Below are 24,645 nucleotides of genomic sequence, written 5' to 3'. Positions count from 1 at the left end.
TACAGGTAAGTAACTTATTTCTTATCTTCGAAGTCAGGACCTGAACCCAGCATCGGGATGGGGTGGGAAAAGTTTGAGAAAATATAAAAGAAGAGAGGAAGAACCATCATTTTCAGAGAGGGCCACTCTCCTGAGGATATTCAATGGCAAACAGCCCCATCTCTGAAGGTCACTAGTCATCTGGAGGAGTCAAATTCAGGTTCCAGGCTAGCTCCAGGAAGTGGGACACATAGATACCCAGATATTTAAAGGACAGACGGTGAATTGGAGTCTCAGCTCAACAGAAGCTACAGTCTGCATCTCAGTCTGTGGGCACTAGCAGGGATTTACATTTGTTCACTTGAAGGCCAGACGCTTCCTCATAGAGTTTCAAGATCTCAATGCAGCATGGACCCAAGCTTTGTGAGTCAGCCATAAACGCCAAAATGTCATCTGCGTAGAGTGCAATACATTCTTCCTTGCCCCCATCCCATGACCACCCACTGATGTGAGCATCACAGCAGATGAGTCGCGCCAAGGGCTCTATCACTAGGGCGAAGAGGAGGGTGCAGAGGGGGCAACCTTAACAGGGGCCTCTACGGATCAAGAATGGTGTAGACAAATGTTCTGTTCACTCAAACTTGGGCGGAAGGGTTAGCGTAGAGGAGACCCACTAGCGCAGAGAACTGCAGTCCAAGGCCAGCCCTCTACAACACCAGATCCAGAAAGGACCATTCGACTGCCTTATCAAAATCTACCAGCAGGAGGGCTGAGGGACCTCCTACGCTAGAGACCTGGGAGAGGGCAGTCTGGACCCGTCTGATACAATATTTGGTGTTTCTGCGTGGCATGAAGCCACATTGTTCGGGGTGGACCAGGTGGGATAAATCATGGGCTAATTGGTTGGCTAGGATTTTGGCAAATACCTTAACAGCAGCTTTGAGGGAGTTAGTCTGGTTTGAGGGTTCACGACGATCATCGCTGTGTCCAGTCCTGGGGGAACAGCCCTGGGTCCACCACCTCAGTGTAGAGTGCCAGCAGGTGGGTGAGGAGGATGGATCGGAACCGACGAAGGTACTCAATCTGGAAGCCGTCGGTGCCGGGAGTTTACCCAGTTTCATTGCGGAGACCGCACTCCGATCTCTTCCACCATATTTGGGTGGTCCTGGTCAGCTTCCAACGACGAGGGATCAAGGGCCGGGAGATGTCCAGTGGCAGTGATCGGACAGTCTCCAGAGAGACCTGGGTGCGTCCCCGTATAGTGTGCAGTAGTAAGCCGCAAAAACCAGGCCACAGTGGAAGCCCACTAGTGAGAGTGGCCCACAATGTTGCAAATGGAGGGTATGATTCTAGAGGCCACATTCTTGGTGGCCAGCCAATACAAATACAAACTTTTTCCAGATTTGTCCCCCTGTTCATACACTTGGCGTGTTGACGTTCTCCAGCACTGCTTGGCCTTCTCCAGTGAAATTTGGAGCAGGTGGGATCTCGCAACAAATCAACTGATGGTCAAGGTCAGGTGAGGGCTGTTGCTGCACCCTTTGGTACAAGGTGTGAATTTGGGCTTAGAGGTCGTCATCTGTGACAACTTTTGTTTCTCCTCCTCGCCCCAGAGATATCCTCTGATCACCCCTCGGGGAACACACTTATTGGCTGCGCAGTGTATACTTGGGAGGGTATCGAGCCCTCGTTCATCTCAAAGTAGGAGCAGACCTCTGCTTCAACAAAGTCTGCGCAGTCTTGGAAGCGGGTTCTCTTTAATTGTACAAGTTATACTATTGTATAAAGAGTGCATAAAGATATTTGCTATAAGTTATCTAGCTCCAGCATTGGCTGGTCTATTCCCTATACTCAATATAATGCACATAATTTGATATCTGCTGCGCCATGCAGTTGCTGAAACCATTTTGAGACTTTATTTTTAGTTGACCTTCCTTTTCGATTCATTTCAAGCTCCACTGTTTATAAGGATTCATTTTTTGTGTCTTTAAACAATCATGGTAATTGTGCGTGCTTGAACCTTGATAACTGTCTGTCTGTTATCTCTTCAAACTGACTCCAAGACTACAAAATGTCATCTTCCATGAACTGTTCCAGGTCCCTGTTCCCACAGCCTTCAAAGGTGCACTGAGCTGATCTTTCAAGAAAAACCAAGAGTCACAAATTGAAGCTAAATTTCTCTAGTGCTGTATCTTGGAGAGTCTCCCCACGATATGCCGTAACTTTGACACTCTTTGGAATAATTTCAGCTATTTTTAGATAATTTTGGAGCTACAAATTTAGACATGAAATGATCTCTAAATATTTCCTTTAATCTTTCATGGAATAATATTCCCATTTTTGTGTTGTCAAAATGGCATTAGTGTTTAAAGTTTTTATTTGAAAAGGCGGCAATACAAGAAAAAAAATCAGGAAGAACCAACCTGCCCTTATTCGAACACATCCTCCACTTTTTTTTATGAATGCCTCATGAGCTTAAATGGACTATTAAAGCTACTAACTTTCCCTTGTAGTCTCAAAATGTACTTTTTGTCAAAATTAAGGGTACTGGCATTTAACAGAAAAGTTTAGCTAAGTGTGTGTGTGTGTGTGTGTGTGTGTGTGTGTGTGTGTGTGTGTGTGTGTGTGTGTGTGTGTGTGTGTGTGTGTGTGTGTGTGTGTGTGTGTGTGTGTGTGTGTGTGTGTGTGTGTGTGTGTGTGTGTGTGTGTGTGTGTGTGTGTGTGTGTGTGTGTGTGTGTGTGTGTGTGTGTGTGTGTGTGTGTGTGTGTGTGTGTGTGTGTGTGTGTGTGTGTGTGTGTGTGTGTGTGTGTGTGTGTGTGTGTGTGTGTGTGTGTGTGTGTGTGTGTGTGTGTGTGTGTACTTAAAAAACCATAGGTTTCACACATGTTATAGTTAGCTGGACATTTCCCTCGTAAAAAACCAATGAAATTCCCCCGTTATAGTTAGTGCAGGCAACTATAACTCACGCGACCGCAATCCTCTGCTGATGACGTCAGATATTACATCACTGTATTTAGACACCTATTTACCCATGTCTTCTTCCATTAATCTTTAGCTATACATATATTACAAATATTTATTTTTCAGAAAGACACATATGTAATCAGTGATGTAATATCTGACGTCATCAGCAGAGGATTGCGGTCGCGTGAGTTATAGTTGCCTGCACTAACTATAACGGGGGAATTTTATTGTTTTTTTACGAGGGAAATGTCCAGCTAACTATAACATGTGTGAACCCTATGGTTTTTTAAGTGAATTTGCAAGGTTTTTTAAATGCTAATTCATAACTATAACGTGTGTGAAACCTATGGTTTTTTAAGTGAATTTGTACGGTTTTTTAAATGCTAAGTTATGTATTTATTAATATTTTCTATTTTTTTTTAATGATTTTTTTCTGCCGTGCGCGTACGGTAAGCTTACTGTACGCGCACCCCGCGATTTTAAAAAAAAAAATATAAAATGTATTTTTCATACTTGTGGGTCCTTCTTGGACCCCCTGACAAACGCTAGGGGGTCTGCAACTCTCTTCGTTGCCCCCTTTTCACGTTCTCCACCTTTGTTTATCATTGTGAGACACACAAAATGGCAGCCGACACTTCCTGATTTCGACCGATTCGAATGTTTACAGTCCTGTAACCACCAATCAGAATTAAGCTCGCGCGCGGCAGCGTGCGCGTACGGTAAGCTTACCGTACGCGCTCGGAGTGCGCCTATAGATATATATATTGATTTAAATGCTATTTTCTCAGGAAATACTGAACAGATTTACACCAGACCTGCAAAAGGCACATCCCTGACCTGAGGACTACCTCTCTACCAAATTTCAAGTAATTCTGTTCAGCCGTCCGGGCTGTAGCTTGGACTAAAGGTCCTATGGAAAAATGCATGGGGAAAACGCATTTTGGGACCCCCCCCCTTTTTCTCAGTCCCCGCTTGACTAATCCCCCCGAGACTTTCAGGGAAGGAGCGGAGCGCCCCACCTATTTTGAAAATTTCGCGAGGATTCGTCAATCGGCGCCAAAGTTATTCAAAATAGAATGTTGCGGATTTCCTATGGAAACACGATCCTAACTATAACTATCTACTGGCGACCGCCAGTAGATATATATATATATATATATATATATATCTATATATCTTGACAGCTGTATCATTCAATTTCTTACTGATTTTATACGTTTTGTTGACAATTTTTTGTGCATTTCATTCTCTGTGTAATAGTACATGGACTAAGGACCTTAAATCACTAGTAGTAAATGAGGTTATAGTAGAGAACACATTATTCGAACAAATATTTTGAATTTATTATTGAAACAACCTCGCATGCAGTGGTCGGCAATTTATACAAGTCTTATTTAACAGAGATAATTACCAAATCTCAGGCGAAAGATCAAAATGAGAGGAAACCACCTTTACAACAAGGTTTTTACCTCGTTGTGCCTTTAAAACGCATTTTTTAGCATGCATATTTTTACAGTTAACATGCATTTACAACGCATGCCAATACCATGCATTTAAGTTAAGTTAACCCCAGTCCAAAATAAATACATTGTTTTTAAATCTAAAAGTAATGTGTGGTATTGGCATGCGTTGTAAATGCATATTCGCGTTAAAAACATGCACGCAAAAAAATTGTGTGGCAAAGGCATGCGAAGTATTTACCTCCATTGTACCGTCGTACAACCATAATGAGAATATGAAGAACAGAATAAACAGAAAGCTGTATTCAAAGCCATGATATTCAACTACAGCAGCCTAATCTTAGTGAGGTAAAGAATTAAAAGGATACAAGTGATTATTTGGTTAATTGTGGAAGAGAAAAGAATAAAGGAACGAGAGAGCAGAAAGTTAAAGCATTTTGACTATTGAGAGAAGATCGAAAATATAAAGCAGACAGGAAAAGAAATGATGTTAAGCAGATTTCAAATAGGTACACTGATCTGAACTTCAGGGGTTTAACGGATATAGAAACAGTATTTCTGTTTTCTTAATTATATAAAGATATAGTACTTGAGTGGGTAAAAATAAGATTGTTTGGAGAGGCACTTGCTGGTACTCATAGAGGAACAAAATTCTCATTCCCAGAAGAAGAGATTTAAAAAGTTTTAGGAAAAATATAAAGAGACAAATCTGCTTGCAGGCATGGGATTCCTTGAATTATATAAATACATAAAAAAATATAATTGTTCCATTTTGGAAGACCCTGGTCAACTGTTTTTAAGTTGAGGGTGAACCAATTCCTAACTCTGGGACTGAGGCAACTTTTTCAATAATCCTGAAACCCTCAAGGAACCTAAGAACAGGGGATGATTCAAACAGATATTACCTCTTTTAAATAATGAATATAGGTATTCTGAACTACTCACAAACAGATTGGGTAGAATAGTAGAACAGTTAGTACAGGAGTACAGAAAGACAAACATTTATTTAATACTGGACTATAACTAAAGGAACTAGCACATACATTGGGCTTAGTTGGCCTTGCGGAGGTTGGGAATTTCCCCTGGGCATTGATCACTGTAGATGCAACCAAGGCCTTTGACAGGGTCAATTGGGTCTACTTATGTGCAGTATTTGAGTAACTAGGAATCAAAAATAGTTTTGCTGAAGCTCTATAATTGATATATAGGTCACTAACTGCTATACCAATATGAACTTTATTTCGGCATTCGTGCCTTCACATGTTTTGTCATATACAAGATCTTTAGAATCGAACACAAGAGAAGACCATCATGTTGGAACAATTTCATGAGAGAATAATAAAAGTTCATTTAAATTTACAATTGTACCTTTAGGGTAAACATTTCTACAAAAATTCTTTAAAAGTTACAATCCATTACAAGTTAAGAGGAGACAATTTTGTAAGGAAATAAAAATGACCAAAAATTGCAATGCTATGTTATACATAGTAAAATCTCATACTTATTAATTATTTTGACAGAGCCAGCCTTTCTGTTGGATCAAGAGGAATACTTAGATATTATCTATACAGCACATTACTCCAAGGCTCTTTTGGTCGCCCAATTCTATAACTTTTAGATTAATAAGAATTATGGGAAAGACTCCTTATGTCGCAGAGAGCAATGTGAGTAGGAGTCGTCAGCCCACTTCATGGGCTATCTACAAGTGCCTTTTTCCTAATGCCCCGCATACAGCCAAAGAACGTAGCAACTGCGCAGTCAAACACTGATCTAGTGTCTGATTTAAGAATACGCAAGGCAACCCGGTAATTCCGTGTGCCCATTTGGTGGCAAATTGGTTTGATCCATTTTAGTCTGGGGCGCGCAGAAGCCGGGCAGGCAAACATAATGTGTGCCATGGACTCCAAGTGTGCCATGGACTCCAAGGAAGTTTTACAGCTAGGATAGTTGTTTGATGTCGGAGTTTTCCTATGCCATTTGGCCTCTAGATCATTCAGAGGAAGGGTGCTAAAACTAAATTGTATATATAGTTTCCTGTTGGGGGCATTTATATTAAATCAAGATTGGATTCCAGGGAACTAACCTGTTTATGAATCATAAATTCTGTTGTCAGTTTCCCCGTTCACTCCTACAAACGTCAGTTTGTGCAAGCCAGTTCCAATAGTGCTTCTTTACTGTATCTTTTTGAAGCAGATAGATAAAAAAATTCCCAAGCTCCCCGAAGCCCTATATCTGAGAGGAGTCTCCTTATGTTGTTTAACCACTCCATTTTATTGGCAGTGGCTAGGCAGGTGACCTCCGCAAGTGCTTTGGCATATGGCAGTAATTCCGGGGTCCTCTGGATTCTGGCCCAAAATAACAATGGCCGAAGCTTAGCTATGTCAGTAATGGTGCTTTGCCCTAGATCTAGCATTAAAGGGTGAAGTGGAGTACTCTGGGGCAACTTCTCTAGACTTCTTAAAAATGTGTTCTCTGACCTACTAAGCGCCTCTATCTTGTTGAAGCCCCAATGTTACGACCTATACAGCGTGGAACTGACTGCTTATAGGTCATAGACCTGCAGGGCAGCGGCAGCTCGTTTGCTGAAAGAGGAGCTGTGTTGTTTCCCCAGAGCCCCAGTTTTCTGCTTGTTTCAATACCATTTTCGATATGTGGGGTTTCCAGTGCAATTTATCGGACAGTTTTACACCTAGGTGGTCGAAAGTGCTTACTCTTTCCAAAGGAGCCCCTCCCAGAGTTGGCCTGCCTTTTATGGGGATTAAAAGCCATAAATTTGGTCTTTGACGTGTTTATTTCAAGACCCAGAGTATTGCAGAAACCTTTGAATCTATTTAACAAAAGTTGTAGCCCCCCCAGGGTTTAGACATCATCAAGGTGTCAACTGTGAACAATAAGGTCCTAAGGTATCTTTTCCCCACAAAGAGATGGGGCATCGGCGGGCTCTTGCGATAAAAAACTTACAACTTCGTTCATGTAAAGGGAGAAGAGCGTATGTGCCAGAGCGCATCCTTGACTAACTCCCCTGCTGACAGGGATGCGCTCTGTAGGTTGACCCTGCAGGCCCCACCTCACTCGGGCCAAGTTGTTGTCATGAAGTCGAACAAACAAATCAAGTACAAAAGGGAAAATTCCCATTTCTCTGAGGACTTGCCACAGCTTCTGTCTGGGCACTAAATTGAAGGCAGTCTTCAGATCGATGAAAGCTAAATATAGACTGCCCTGACCAATGACTACGACTTTCAAGTAAAGGAGCAGGAGACGAAAGACCTGGTCTATTGTCCCTGTCTTTTCTCTAAAGCCGGCTTGATTTAGTCACAGAATGGCATTTTCTTCAGCCCATATCTGGATCTTTTGTAAAAGGGCTTGACTAAATACTTTTTGTACTACGTTTAACTGGCTAATAGGCCTGTAATTGCAGGGTTGTCCTTTATCCCCTTTTATTAATATTGGAACCACCTCAGCCCCCCGCCAAGAGGCTGGGACCGAAGCACCACTGGCTAGGGCATTTGAAAGTAATAATATATAATGAGCCCAGTTGGGGCTATCAGATAAAAAATAAATCTCCTGGAATGCCATCTGCCCTGGGGCTTTTACCTGTATTATTCGGCTGATTGAGCCCTCGATGTGGCTTAAAGAGAATAAACCATTATCCAGAATCAGAGGTGAACAGGAGACATCCCCCACAGGAGGCGGAGCAGCAACCTCTGAGTAAAGCTTTTTGAAATGATCATGCCAGTCTTGGGCTGAGATGTAATTTTGAGGAGAACGGGCCCCTGTTGCATCGCCCCAGACAAATAGGGACCAAAAGGTCTTAGAATCTTTGGCAGCACAAGCTTCCTTGATTAGCTGCCAGAGAGATTCGTCCCACTCCTTTTTTGCTTAATGGAGGGCTACTTTATAGCTCTTCCTAGATGATCTAATTTGTTCACAATCTTTAGATTTTAGTTCCTTGACTAGTTCTAATTGCAAGGTTGTGCACGCATGATTATACCATGATTCTGAGCCCCCTTTTGTAATTCTAGACTTTGAATGATTCCTGGCTACTGTGAAATTTGAACATAGTTGCTCAAATAGATGAGTATGAAGGGTGTCAACTTCAGCTAGCCTTCCAGGTCTCTTAAGCAGCGATTGAAGTTTGAGTGTCCCTGCCGCCAGATCATGATGCATACCTAGAACCTTGTCATCTCATAACATTACCTTCCCCCAATTTAGTCGGCGGTTGTCATTCGAAGGAAATAATTCCTTTGTTAGCTTTTGAACAGAGGCCTGTGTGTTTCGTCCACTCCACACTGGCATCATACTTAAACAGAGCGGGTTATGGTCACTATCTGTTGTATCACCCACGGCCTTGTCGAGGACACTCCTCCAAACCCTTGGGTCTAACATAATGTAGTCAATACGGCTCGGGCTATTTACCCTATTTGCACCAATCCTATCGGATTTTGTCCTACCATTTGCTGCTCTAAGTCCGTACTCTAGGCTCAAGGCGTTTATTTGGAGCACCAATTGCGACCAGTTCTTAAACTGAGGGAGATCTAGAGGTGGAACTCACCACCTCAGGTCTTCCTCATTCGTTTTACTCATTGGATCAGCATTATCTAAAGGTTCAAATGTGACATTGAAGTCACCTGCTATTATCAGCATAGACTGTAGCGGACTTTCGTCCAATAGCTTCTCCAATTGTTGGAATATAGCTGATGGTCTGCCCCTTTATTTGTTCCTCTTGCACATATGTTGCAAATCTCAATGGGTTTGCTGGCACCCTTGATTCTGACCCCCAAGATATCTGTATTATCAGTGCAAAGAGGTGTGATCGTGTAACTGCTATCATCTTTGTAATTTGATACCAAGCCAAAAAATTACAAGGGTGCTAGACAGGGCTGTCCCATATCACCACTCTAATTAGACTTACATGTAGAACCTTTAGCCTACCAACCAAGATCAGACAATGAGGCTATCCCATTTTTATGTTGGCACTTCATGAATAAAGTGTTGTGTGCATAATGATGTATACCTCTGCTTTAGATAAAACCCTCCCCAGATATGAGGCAGTAACCCACAATTTTGAAGCAGTTTCCTCAAGAGTCACTGTAACTATAACCTGTCCCTTGGTTGAAAGGAAAACTGACGTTTGGGAAATTAATTTCTGAGGGGTTGGTGTTCTGCTATCCCAATGCCGCAATAGCCTTTATACACTCCCCAACCTCCACCAACATCTTACAGTTCCCCACCTCTACAGTCACTTTATGAGTCTGTCTGTTGCTATCACTCAGTCATTCCGATTCAGATCATGGCAACCTTTTTGACCTCCAGGGCTCCTATTTAGTAAATAATTCAAAATGAGAGATAATAGCCTAGAATGTGGATGTGAGAGACCACTGAATCTGTGATGAGATAAAATATTTAGGAATAAGCATCACGCAAGATCTTGCCATGGTTCCTGAGTGAAGATTCTTTCCTGCCCCCATTCCTCAAGAGTCACAGACACTATAACAAGTCCTGTGTAAAAAAAGGAAAACTGACTTTTGAGGAACTAATTTCTGAGAGGTTGGTGTTCTGCTATCCCAGTGCCACATCCATACACTTCACAACCTCCTCCAAAATCTTACTATTCTTCACCTCTGCAGTACCTTTATGAGTCTGTCTATTGCTATCACTCGGTCATTCAGATTCAGAACATGGCAACCCTTTTGACCCCCAGGGCCCTTACATTGATCTTGCATCGTGTAGGGATGGGGACACTCTGAGTAGACTATAAAGTCGACCCACAAGATAACACTAATCTGTAGCCATGTCCTGTTAAGGCTTCACCGCCTGATACCACAGCCTACCATGCTTTGATACAGAGGGCACCTGACCACCACAAGGTCAGTCCAAAGCTGCCAGTGCTAAAGAGCATGGCAAATGTGCCATGTAAAACTTTAAAGGAACCCATCAAGGTTCGGGTGGTAATCCACAAAAATGAAAGACTTGTTTATTGCTGTTTAAATAAACAGCTGGAACATGTTAGGACATCAGTAAAGGATGTCCTTTATTACCTGCTGCACCTTCAAAAAGTTGACTTAGTATACAGTTCTATTTGGTTACATCTAGCTGCTGAAGCGCCTACATACAAAATAGGGAACACTTTAATTTTTCAGGATGCGTGTTGTTAAAGCCTTTATAGAGGGACTTAAATTGGTTATTCCTCCTAAAACATCACCAGCCCCTTCAATGGAACCTTAATGTGATGTTCACAAGGCCAGTGGGACCTAATGGAAGGTAATCCTTCAAGTTGCAATTACCTCTGAGGAGCGTTGGTGAACTGCAAATTGTCACAATAGAGGAACCTTTTATTCAGATCCATAAGGATAGAGTTTTTCTGTGAACAAATCCAAAGTTTATATCAAATTTGGCGCCCCTTTTAAGTCAACAAGACAATAGAGTTGCCTATTTTCTTCCCACGCCTGAAAAGGTGGCAGAAAGGGCTTTACACATTGAGAGAACTAATGTACTACAATTAAAGATACAATGGCATCTATCCCGAAGGCAAAGCATCTGTGGCTTTTGCAGGACCTTGCCTAGAAATCCCATTTTCAAGAGGGTTCTAGCCAGATGTATAGTAAAATGCATCCAAACATGCCTTGCCAAGGCAAAACACTAGTTGTAGCTAGATTACGTTCCACAAGAACAATGGGGGCAACTATGGCCTTCTTAATGAATACCTGAGATCTGCAAGGTTGCTACATGATCAACCCTACACAAGTTCACTAAGGACTATTGTGAGGATATTCAAGCCCATCGGGAGGCAAACTTATTACTCACTTGCTGAGAAAAAAACAATCTCAGGTGCACTATTTGTCCTGGTGCATTGTGGGCTGAAGACAGAGTCACAAGATGTATCTTGACTGAAGACAACGTCTCAGAAAAGCAATTTGTTAATGTCTGGCATTAACACAAGATGGCAGGAAGGAATCTACGAAATATGTGAATATACACCAACTGCAGCTACAAACATGGTTACGGTTAAGTAAGACTTTCCGTCATGGTTTTTTCTTTCGATCACCTTCCCTTCTTCATGGTGAAGCCACAAGAATAGAAGGAAACATATGGATGTAACACTGCAGGACGGTCAGCTGGTTGTGAAAATGAACCGAGAGTTTGTTACCTTGCTGTCGGCTGGTATGTTGGTGGGCCAGGGTTTTAAATTGTCAGCAGGTTTTCCTCTTTGCAAGGATGCATGACAATGGGAGTGTATCCCTGTTACCCTTTCCTCTTTTAGAAGGGAAAAAATACAAAACCGTTCTAAGTGACAGTGCTACTCCATGTTTGAGACCATTTTTTGACTTCTAAATGCGATTTTGATACTTTACTTTTGCATTTGTCTTATAAGACAACCAATGCAAATCAAATGTTACCTTTAAATAGGCAAGTTTTTCTGTTTTTTCTTTCAAAAACCTCTCCAGCCCTTTCCAAATGCAACACGGTATCTTTTGAGAGAGAGAGTGTTTCCTTTCTATTTTGTGACCGATAACATTTTTTTTTTTTTACTACAGAATGCCAGCGCTCTTTGAAAAATACCCTGCCTGTGGTAAATTGATCATTGCAATATCTTCATTTTTGCATCTCATTTTAAAAGATTTCAAAAAGGACTATTTAGGACAGACAGAAGATTTACCACATGGGTTGCACAAAGATCATTTCAGACATCTGGGAGATCTGAGGGGCATGGAAAGGTAGCTGCTTTACTAGAGAGCTTGCTATACCTTCCCACAGGACTCTTCAAGAAGATGATCTACCAAGAGGTCTGACTAGCCTCACCACCAGCCTTTTTACTAATTATCGGCAAGTAGATCACCATTGAGGCACTCGACATTAGTCACTGGCTTTTAACATTAAGGAATTTTTCACTAAAAGGTTTGCATTGAACAGATTTTTACATCTGTCTGCAGGCTAAACCAGAATAATTAGGAATCCTCTTTTTCTTTATCTTCCTGATCCAGAATATTCAAGGGTTTACTCCTCTACCCGTGATGTAACCACTGCTTCTAGAACTTTCTCCATTCCTTCCCCTTCCATTTCCACCACTCCCAGGTGCACTTTGTCACACTACCAACAGCTTCTCCTCAAGTTCTGACTCGGCCAATGGCGCGCTTGCAATTACTCTTCAAGCTCTGCTGCATAGTTTTCTAGTCAGTCACTTTAAGAGCTACCGCTTCTAAATGAAAGCCATACAACTACCACTGAACCACCATGTCTTTGTATTTCCAGGAAAAGATGGTTCAAAACCGGACCAGTGATGAGTTGGCGTGACTTGCGGGAAGAAAGAGGAGGATGAGACACAAGCATGGACTATGTTCTAAGGATGATGGAAACTGTTGACGGACTATACGCTTGGTTTACTCCCTGGTTGTAGGGAGTTGTAGTTTTTTCTGTAATGTTTGATTTTTGAATATCTTTCTGGCTGCTGTGAGCTTGATGTAATAAAGCAAAGAGAGTTATAAGGCATAATCCTCGCCTCCGTGTCCTTAATAGAATTGGAACTTACCGTCACGATGCTAGGAAAATTCATATTCATCAGTCCTAGTTACTTTTGACCCATGACCTAGCCATTTACTGTTTCTTGGCTTAGAAACTAAAGGCCTAAAACTGTGTGTGGATTCTAAAACTTCAGTTCTTTAGCACCACATCTTTTGTGTGACAAGCTGATGAAAAAATGCAACATATGAAGACGGATAGAAGTGCTCAAAGCTGTTGGTCTGGAAAAATGAAAATATAATATGTGGCTCCTCCGTAAATTAGCCATTCAAACTTGGTGTCAACTATACATTGGGGGCAGATTCCGCTCCAATGAAGAATTCTTCGGCTCCACATCCCCCACCCCGCTGGAGCGGTTTTATTACATCAGGCTACGGCAAGATATGAAGACCCTTACGCCCTGTTTCCCACAAGAACCCCCCATCATGCCGCCCTTACATGCCCTTGTACAGCAAATGGCTCCCTCACATGTGGTCTCGCTACTATACCGTACAGTACAAGAGAACAAAACATATGATCCCCCCTTCCTACCCAGGGAGAGGTGTGAGGCAGACCTGGGATGCTTGCTCACTGATGAACAATGGGCCTTCTGCTGCAGACAAATGGGAACTATTTCCGCTAGTAGCAAATATCGTATCATTCATTACAAATACATCCACCGCCTCTACTATACACCTACGCGACTCCACCGTCTACGTCTTCGGGATAATGACCGATGTGATTGCTGTGGGAGTGTGGGCGCAGCTTTTAAACACTTAGCCTGGGACTGCCCACCCATCTGTAATTTCTGGACGGAGGTATTAGAGGCGCTGAATCACATGACCGGATCGCACATCCCCACTGATCCCATAATCACACTCCTGGGATATACAGAACCCTTGAATGTCAAAATACGGACGTACACCTCCCTACCACTTCTCGCTAAAAGGAGAATTGCATGTAGGTGGGGAAGAGGAAGGGCTCCCAAATTTAAAGACTGGTTACAAGACCTCATATACTGTCAAGAGCAATTATACATCTACGTGGAACTCCTACCCCCCTCCTCCCGCCCCCAGGATATATGGGCCCCCCTCCGAACATACCTACTGGAACACACCGCTACCATAGATGACACGGTCACCCCCGACTCCATGAGTAGGTACCCCAACTTCGAGGCGAAAGCTGAAAAGTGAAACACCCACACCTGGCTGCACCATACTAAGTAGGAGAGCGAGCTAATCATCACATATTTATACTCCACACTTCGAGGGGCTGATTGTATTAAAACACTTTGGCATGCAATACCTTCGAAAGGTAGAAAAAGCGGTAGTGTTTTATTTTACTGTTTGTTACTGTTGTCTAGAAGCTCAATGACTCGAGATTACTTATCGATGCTTATGATCCTCATCCCTATTGGCGCCGCCGGCCAACTGTGGTTGTAGGCGGCTTGCTGTGTATTCCCTTCCCATCCTATTTGATGATTAACGTGCTATATTGCTTTGCCGGCCCACTCAGGGATGTAGGCATTATGCTGTGTTTAATGCTTCTTACCTCTAATAAAGGTTTTTTTGGGGGGGAAAAAAAGAAACTTATAAAAACTTGAAAGCAGCAAAAAAAACAATATATAAAAAAATGTAAATCTGATTTCTAATTCTTCTAAACGGAGTGTTTAAACCCCACAACTGCTCCAGCAGCAGAAGTTGCTCCAGTATAAGAGGTAGAGGTGGTCAGGAGCTGCCTCAGGAGGAACACCAGAACTCCTTTGTTCCCCCTCTCTTCCATCTGCCTCACGAGTAAGGTGAATATAGGAATAGAACGATACAGCTTCATAAACGATTGACTGTATTTTGCAAAATGCCTTTTCTCTGACGTTTGTCACCTACTCCAGTTATTCCGTGAAAGATTTCTTGTCAATTTCAACTAGACAGGCTTCAAGAAGTCAAAACCCTTCTTAAAAAAACAAACTGTGGAACTAATTTTTCCTTTCGAACATGGAAAGGGAATGTATTTGGTCAATCTTCTGGTTAGAAACAAAGAGTTCAAAGCAAGAATCTGGACCCATCCTCGACTTAAAACTGCCAAACAAACAGATGAACAAAGAGAAATCAGGAAGCTAGTCTTTCATCAAACGTAGCCTCATCTCAATCTAGAAGACTGGATGTGTGCAATAGACATTCTGAATGATAATAATACAATTTGTATTTGAAAGTTAACTAAAACCATTTAAATCTTTAAAACGCATAGAGTTCATGCATCTAAAACACACAGTTCATATAAACCAAGCATATGTCAAGCTTTTACGACTTAAAACGTGGATTCAGAAAATATTAACCAAAGTGCAGGACCAAATATTCTTTTATAAGAGGTTGTGGATGTGCTGCTTTTCAGCGGGCGCAGGGGTCACTAGTGAGGCGCTTCTAGCGGCCACTGTGTCCATAAACTTCACAAAGCGCACAGTAAGCCTATAATGCCTTTTCCCATAACAGTGGTAGATTGCATCCTGACATAAGCGAATGTTTCGTTCTCGAAAAAATGACTTCTGCGAAAATGGTCTTTTCAATGCAAACCCAGGAAAGGAACACAATATGCGTGCCAGTGATTCCTTCTGATAAGGGCAGAAGCGGCAGGAATCTCCTGCCCGTGTAAGTTTCCCCTCTTTGGACTATTTCCCCCACATCAAATGGGCCCATTCTCATCCTTAAAAACCTTAACTTATAGGATTTTAACAATGGGAGTCGCTTATAAGGTTGCAGGTTCGACTCCCCGTAGTTCACTTCTACAAACCGGTTGTGACACGTAGATTATAGTCTGAGGATATCATTTTTTTTATTGGCTAGTTTTTAATGGGCTTATGTAAAAGGCTTTTGAATGAATCATATGAGATGCTCAGAGCCCAGGGGGAGGACATTTGTAGGTCGGTCAGAGTCATCCGAATCTCCTCTTGAAAGTGTTAGGAAGATAGTTTCAGCATCTTTTGGCCTATGTGAAATTTGAAGGTCCTAACATCTGCTTGGTTTAATTGAAGCAACAGTTTCAATAGATTGGCCTGCTGTTCCAAGTCTGTGAGGCCGAATTCTAAACAGATCTGAGATTCCCTTCAGGAATTCGGCCACCGGAATATTTGTCTAAATAGTATTGATTGCTGCTGATTTAGCCAGTGCCCAAATTGGCCAGGAAAGGCTTTATGGCCATATACGAGCGAGGGCAGAAACGTGGGTTTTATAACTTAAAATAAAGGCAGTAATGAAGGGCTTGTGGGAGTAGATGCAGCTTTACACAACCCAGGGGCTATTCCTGCAGCTTGTTTTTGCTGGGCTACCTTGTGGACACTGCTGACGCTTGAGACCTGGAACTAAATCCTAAGATATTTATAAGCATGTATCTTGTCGAGGCTATTCGTCTACAAGTTTCCACGACCAAGAGTGCCGCTTACGCAGCCTTGTTTAAGAAACTCTTGGTTTTTCAGGGATTTATTTTTAGTCTGTTGGTGCTACAGTCAGGTTGTTAAGTCAAGATTGCAGGCCAGTAGCCGATACATCTAACAAAACAGTACATTGGCATGCTGCCATACAGATAGCTGTTGGTTAAGTATCAAAGGCCACGATTTTGGGTTTGTCAGAGCCAATGCTATGTCCGCTTTAAACATGTTGGAAAGAATGGAGACTAAACACATCCCTGTTTTAGCCCTTTGTTAATGGGGACTGTGTTGGACAGGGTGTCATCCACACTTAATTTGACATGCACCAAATTGTTTGACTAACGTGGTGGTAAGTATTTTTGTCTGGAGACCGCTGGTGCATAGTTTCTGCGACAACCTTGACCTATCAATGCTATCAAAGGCTTTTTTATACTCCAAGCAGGTGTGAATGCATATTTTCATATTCCAAATATGGATCTGCATCAAAACGTTCTCTGATTCCTAGTCGAGAAAGACTGTTACCAGTAAAACACCGTTCATTTTGCTTTGCATATGCACCCTTCTCCAAGTGTATGATGGTGTTCGCCACACACCTGGGAAGAGAATATTGGTCTTCCCATATCTGGACAACTGGCTGATCAAACCTCGACTGCTCAGAAGGTTATGCATCATTTGTAGAGTACACTGTCTATCCTAAACTGACTGTGTTTTTTCAATCCAGCCATTCATCTGTGAGCATTGTTTGAAAGGTGTTAAAGTGTACTCTTCGGGAGAGTGCCTATTGTCTGTCCGTCTGGATGGGATGCAAACTGATTCTAAATCTGGCTGTGATTGCCTGTCTCTTCGTGGTGCAAAGTGAAGTATCAATTGAAAGAGATTGTTTTTCACAAAGACCTTTCAATGCAGACCATTGTAATGCCTCTGAGATGCTTAGCTCATATCAATTTAAAGGACAAGGGACATTTTCTTAAAAAGAAATGCCCTACCACAACAGTCTACTGAAATTGAGAGCAGTACATCTGGCTCTTAACTCTTTTCTTCCAGCAACGAGGACTAACTCTGTGCTTGTGCTGACAGACCACACAACAATGATGTATCATCTGAACAAGCAATGAGGAACAAGAGCCATGCTTTTACAAGTGGTCAGTAGCCAGATACCTTCATTTTACAGCACTTTTCAGAATGTAGAAGCAGATTAACTCAGCAGAATGCTTCTGGAGAATATCAAGTGGGTTATAAACAATGAATTATTGCTTAAAGAAGCTTTTTAACAGAGCATTATCAGTTTTCCAATCATAAAAATCTGCAGCCTATCCAGTCAGTTAGTTATCTTCATCGCTCTCGCATTTCCTTTAATATTGTTTTTGAAATGATTGAGCGATAGTTTGAATTTATAATTGCTTTCTTTTTTCAAAAATATAACATTGTGTCCAATGCAGTCACAATAGTTTGCCCAAAAATGTTTTTTTAAATAGCATTTTCTAAAGAAATGTTTTTTGTGTATTTATTTTGTAAAATGTTCTCTGGGGTCCTGTGAGTGACCAGTGCAATTCATTGCTCGTGATTTTGGTGGAGATTCCCCTGAAAGAGAACTAGAATTACAGCTAAGTAACTTTTCCTTCTTTCAAATTGTGCTTTTCCTGAAACAATTTGTTTTCTATATCTGCTTGAAAATAAAGACCCTGTTTAAATATGAATGAGCTGAAACTGATCATTTTCCAGGTTCCAGCAGAAAATAAATCTGCTCAGTGGCATGCTTTGGATGATGCACTGTCTGTACGACGAAAGGCTGTGGATGAAGCTGCTGATGCTCTTTTGAAAGCCAAGTGAGTAGCCTTGAACCACAGTTGACTACCAGACAGCTGCAGTTATTAACAAAGACTGTTTCAATTTATTGCAGTTTATAATTGGCACTTTTGGCATATCAGAAACACACATCTAATTGTAAATTTTCTTTGTGTTGTATGTTTGTTCACCCTTTTGTGTAACTCGTGTAGGCTGGGCTTGTACATGCCCTAGAAGATTACTTGGTAAGGGCAAACCTTCCACGAATAATACAGCACTAACAGACTTTACATTAGACTCCATCACTTGGGACAGAATCCTCTGTATTCTGTGGTTTCTTACTGTTGAAGAATGTATGTATATTATAATTGCTGTAAATGCTTGAGCACAAGGTGTATGGTGTCTCTGGTGCAACACTATGACCTGCTGCTAATGATGTGACTATTGATGGCTCCCATGAGCTGCACGACTTTATTGGAGAGACAATGGAAGGTAGTGGAGAGTAGTAAAAATACCCATTCAGTCAAAGAAAAAGTCCCCAGCTCTAGAGGATATATATGTATATGTATATGTGTGTGTGTGTATATATATATATATATATATCATGTGAACAAGGCTCGGACGAGCCGGAACGTTATGGCGACATACCGCACCAAATAAACGATTTGCACTGATTATTTGGTCCGTGTCCGTGAGTGCTTTGATGCTATATATATATATATATATATATATATATATATATATACACACAAAGGAATCCTGCGATTGCTGCAGAAAGGACGAGCCACTCCAGTTTGAATTCTTCAGTATTGCGGGTTTATTTGGCAGACAAACGACGCGTTTCGATTTCAGCCGAGATCTTGGTCACATGATAATATATATATATATATCTACTGGCAGTCACCAGTAGATGGTTATAGTTAGGATCTATTTTCCATAGGAAATCCGCAACATTCTTTTCCCAATAAGTCTGGCGCTGATTGACGAATCTTCGCGAAATTTTCCAAACTTTTGGCCAGCTCCGCTCCGACCCTGAAAGTTTCGTGGTGATTCGTTAAGCGGGGGCCGAGAAAAAAGGGGGGTCCCAAAACGCGTTTTCCCCATGCAATTTCCCATAGGATCTGTTGTTGCAGCTACAGCCCGAACTGCTGAACGGAATTACACCAAATTTGGCAAAGAGGTAGTTCTCAGTTCAGACTTGTGCCTTTTGCATAAATGGTGTGAATCTGTTCAGTAGTTCCTGAGAAAATTAGGGTAAAAAAGTTAGTGATATCTATGGCCGGGGAGGATCCGCGCATCCTACCCGCACCGTAAGCGCACCCTCCCCGAACCGAGCGCGCACCCTGACGATCACGAGCTGAATGCTAATTGGCTGTTGAGTGTCTGTCTACATTCGAAACCAGGAACTGTTGGCGGCCATTTTCTGCCTCGGTAAAAGCGAGGCTGAAGAAGCAAGGGGAATAAGTGTGTAAAACATATAAAGGGGGCAGAGTGGAAATACTCTGACCCTCTAGATCTGCTTAGGGGTCCCAGAAGGACCCCCTGGGGCCCCCCTTTTTTTTTTTTTATTAAACGGCGAAATGCGCGCAGGGTGTGCGCATCCTATTGCGTTGGGTGAACGGATTCTCTCGCGTTGGGTGTGCGGTTCCTAACGCATTGGGTGCGCGGATCCAAGGAAAAAAAAATTGACATTTTTGGGAGATAAACATCAAGCTTAAGTGTTTTTTTCTTGAGTGGCTCTAAAAAGAGCCGTTGTGTTCATTGAGAGTTTTTGGTACTTATAATTAAGTACCTATACAGAGTCTAAAGTTGTTGAGGAAGACTCTGTTTACTTCATCAGTAAAGTGTACTCCATCTCTCCTATACATCTCTTGCATATGAAAGCGCAGATTGTTATTGAAAATGGACCCCATTCTATAGTCTCGGAGAAAAGCAGAAACAGATTTATTCACATGTTTCCTAGCTTTCTCAATTTGTGGACAGAAATGATCGGACCAGTTCTATTTCTGCCTTTGGCATATGTTAGAATACACAAAGGCAGTTTTGGGGAAAAGTGAAATCAGTTTTTACTTTTAAGACTAGTTTAGAGTTTGTCTTCAATTAATATTCACATGAAATGCATACATATATGTTTTTTTTAAATGTTAAATATTTTGCGGGATCCGTGCACCTACCGCGTCATACACACATATGACGCATCGCGGAAGCGCGTAAACGTCGCGTTACGTACATCGAACGTGTCGCGTATAGGCTGGGAGTCGCGTACCAGTCGCATTGCGATCGCACTCTAAACACGTACCCAACGCATACCATGCGCGGATGCTATCGCGTAGGGATCGAGAACGGTGCGCATAGGGTGCGCGGATCAAAAAAACATGGAAAAAATATATAAATAAAGTTTTGAACATCTAGTTAAAAAATATTTTTTTTTAAATTTAAAAAAAATTTGAAAAACCCAATAAAAACAAATATTTTTTAATTTTGAAAAGATTTAAATGAAAAAATAGGTTAAAAAAATAGTGTTAAAAAAGAATTTCAAAAAAACATAATTAATGAAATTGACACACTGAAATTGAAAAATATAGAAATCCAATGAAAATCATTAAACATGATATCTTTAGAGATAAGTTATAGATAGGAATTATCATTTAAAAAAACCTTTGAAATTCACTGAAAAAACCATAGGTTTCATGCACGTTATAGTTAGGAATTGGCATTAAAAAAACCTTTGAAATTCACTGAAAAAAACGAAGGTTTCAGGGGCGTTATAGTTAGGAATTGGCATTTAAAAAACCTTAGAAATTCACTGAAAAAACCATAGGTTTCAGGGGCGTTATAGTTAGCTGGACATTCCCTCATACAAAACCCTAGAAATTCCCCCGTTATAGTTAGTTCAGCTAACTATAACTCGCGCCCCCGCAATGCACTGCTGATGACGTCACATATTACATCACTCATGACCTGGTCAGTGACATCACTGATGACATCACTGATGACGTCATCCAGTGAGTGTGTGTTTCTGTGAATTTTAAATATGTTTAAAAAATATAGGGAAAAACCTATGGAAGAATGAGTGGGTGTATAAGTGTGTGAATGGATGATTTAGTAGGTGCGTGATTGACTCTATAAGTGAGTCATTAAACATATCTTACTGCAGACTAGTGACTAAACTGTGTGAATGTCTGTATCTGTCTGTCTGTTGGTGTATAAGCGGCTGCATGGTTTTGTGAATAGCTATATGAGTGTGTCTATGGGTTATTGATTGGTTGTCTGAGTATCTGTATGGGTGCTTGAGTGTTTGTGTTGGTGGGGTGTGTGTGACTCTGTGCATACATGTGAGTGGGTGATTCTATGGGTGCATGGTTTTAAGAGTGCATCTGTGATGGACTGTATGGTTGGGTGAGTGTATGTATGGGTGTGTTAGTGATTGAATGTATATCTCCGTGGTACATGTGTGAGTAACTACATATGTGAAAGGCAGTATATATGTGTGTAAGAGTATATAAGTGGGTATATGTGAGAGTGTGTGATTGTGAGAGTGGCTGTATGGATGAGTGTGTGCTTGTATCAGTCATTGTATAAGAGCGTAAGAATGTGGTACTATTTTTATGAGTAAGTGAACTTGTGTGTATAACTGCATAGGTGAGTAAATGGGAGTGTGATTAATTATTTGCATGACTGACTAGGTGTGAGAGTACCTCTATGGATGATTGGTGGTGTGTGGGTGTCTATGTAGGTGTATAAATGCATATGATAGTCCTGTACTGAGTGACTAAGTATGAGTGACTGTACAGGTGAGTGAGTGGATGTGTGTGTAGATCTAAGAGTCAATGAGTGGGTATGTAGTTATTGGTATTGGAGTATCTATGGTTTTGAGAATGGACGTCTGAAATTTTGATTGAGTATATCAAAGGGTGTGAGAAGATGAACTAATTTATCACATGGATGACGTCATCAGTGATGTCACTGACCATGTCATGAGTGATGTAATATGTGACGTCATCAGCAGTGCATTGCGGGGGCGCAAGTTATAGTTAGCTGAACTAACTATAACGGGGGAATTTCTAGGGTTTTGTACGAGGGATATGTCCAGCTAACTATAACGCCCCTAAAACCTATGGTTTTTTCAGTGAATATATATATATATATATATATATATATATATATATATATATATATCTGGGCTAGTTGGTCCCCTAGGGGCCAACTAGCCCACCAGGTACCTCCACTAAGCGCCACGGAGCTGCGTTGCAGAGTGTTGTAAAAAGGGGCGTGGCCTCTGAATACCTCTCTGCAATGCAGCCCCCTGGCGCATACTCTAGGTACCTGGTGGGCTAGTTGGCCCCCAGGGGACCTCAGGATTGAAGAGGAATTAATTCCCCAACTTAAAACGCGCCACAGGGCGTATTTGCACAGGTCACCTCAGACCCCGCCCCCTTCCTTTACCATTGTACAAATATTCCTCTAAAATCAGCCGAACTAGGAATTCCGATTTACTCACCTGTAATCAGGAGAGAACCCAGTGCTGCATCTTTTAGCCCAGCACTGACCCTGAAAAGTAATTCTAAGCGTACTTACCAGTAACTTGTATTTCCTTCCATAGGAATCCATTGTGTGATTTTCAGCAGAAAAGTTTCTAAGTGTCTATTTTCACAAACTAAAAATATTCCTAAAAAATCGTCTGTATGACTTGAACACATTCTTTCAACTGTTTACAGGAGGTTGGCCAGTGCTGGATCCAGGATCCACAACTGAGTAAGAAAAAGTAACGATAACACTACTTACCTGCTAAGTGAATTTTCTGCCGTAGGATAACATTGGTGATTCTATGTGAAAAATGTTCTAAGTGTCAACTTTTAAAATACAATAATATTCCTTCAAAATTACTACTGTAACCAAAACGCTTTTACTCTCCTGTTTACAGGAGATGTCCAAGGACTGAATCTAGGATCCAGTCCTGTGGTTAGAAAAGTAATCCATAAAGTAACTAATTGCATTTAACTAGAAATTCACATTGAGCTCAATGTTGCTTTGTGTTTGAAATTGTGTTGCCCATTGCAACAACTGTAACTACTGTACTTAAGTCTGTTGCCTATTTGCCAAGTATTTAAACTAAAGTAATTCATTCTGAGAAAGTATATTTTGTAATGTATAATGTAATTATAATGTAATTAAAAAAATATATATCTAAAAATAAATAGCTTAAAAAATGTAGTAAATGAGTATCAAAAAAATCAGTATAACAATACATTAAAACTTCACTGAAAAAACCATAGGTTTCAGGCCTGATACAGTTAGGAATTAGCATTTAAAAAACCTTTGAAATTCACTGAAAAAAACATAGGTTTTAGGGGTGTTATAGTTAGCTGGACATTTCACTCCAACAAAACCATTGAAATTCCTCTGATATAGTTAGTTGGACTAACTACATCTTGCGCGCCCGCAATCCACTGCTGATGATGTCACATATTACATCATTCATGACATGGTCAGTGACATCACTGATGACATCTCAAATGACATCACTGATGGCATCATCCACGTGACAATCAGATACACCTCATCATACACTAGTATAACCTTTCATCACTCACTGTAAAATACAGAGTGCCAGATTTACACACCAATACAAGTTTCTAAACACCCACTCAGTGATTCCTAGATCTATACACACATCTAATCACTTACCTATAGATTCACTCATACATGCTGTCAATGATCAATAGAACACTATCACTTATACACCTATATCGGCATTACACACCAGCACACATCCTAATCACTTATGCTAGAGGGTATCAGAGCGCGCTTTACATTATAAGGTACGTAGGATACAGTTGTAAGAATAGACACTCACCTATATGACAGTAGCATGGTAAGCTGGTGTCTATGGTTGCACATCAATGTAGTGGTCAAACAGAGCATCGAAATAATAGGCAGGTAAATAGAAATAAAACATAATGTGTCTTAGCGCAGAAACTTGTTCCTTATAATTGTTTTCACTTCTTTTTTTTTCACTGAAGAGGTAGATGAAATTCGGCCGATATCCAGTGGCAGAGAGTTTCATATCTTCGTGGCGATACCCGAGAAGGCTCTGTAGCTCGTTCTTTTTTGGGGGGGTGGTGGGAATCTCTGGTTTCAGTAGCAGTGAACATGCACTTTGTGAGGATCTGAATCCCCCGGATAACTCTAGATTTCGTGCCAGATATGTGGGTGTTTTGAAATGTAGGGCTTTGTTTCATGCAAGCAATCTTTAGCTGTATTCTTGCTTCATACGGTAGCCAGTTTAGAGTTTATAGGGTTGTAGATATGTGATTAATTCTTTTTGAACAGGTTATCCATGTGGCTGTAGCATTTAGGAAGGTCCTTAGCATGGCCATATTGTATTTAGGAATACCGCAAAGAATGGAGCTTCCTTAGTCTAAGCTAGGCAACACAAGAGCTTGGACCGCCAGCTTAAAGTCGTCCTGTGGTAGGAAGGGTTTGAGTTTCCTTAGTATACTCATCTGGTAATTAGCTCCTTTAGTGGCATTGCTGATATG

The 24,645-nt window shown here is 41.2% G+C and overlaps 1 protein-coding gene across 2 annotated transcripts in view; it reads left to right on the top strand.

Annotated features, from left to right (window-relative positions):
- The window catches only part of IMMT (inner membrane mitochondrial protein), a 472,217-nt gene that overhangs the window by 208,593 nt on the left and 238,979 nt on the right, over positions 1-24,645 (top strand). For both annotated transcript variants that reach the window (XM_085642618.1, XM_085642619.1), the window contains one exon: positions 18,041-18,144. In XM_085642618.1, the coding sequence (XP_085498744.1) occupies positions 18,041-18,144 (104 nt within the window). The remainder of the gene's footprint in view (positions 1-18,040; positions 18,145-24,645) is intronic.

Source organism: Triturus cristatus, chromosome 2_2, assembly GCF_964204655.1.
Source record: "Triturus cristatus chromosome 2_2, aTriCri1.1, whole genome shotgun sequence".
Classification (NCBI taxonomy): domain Eukaryota; kingdom Metazoa; phylum Chordata; class Amphibia; order Caudata; family Salamandridae; genus Triturus; species Triturus cristatus.
Note: the sequence above shows the minus strand (reverse complement) of the source record. Positions and strands in the feature narration are given on the sequence as shown.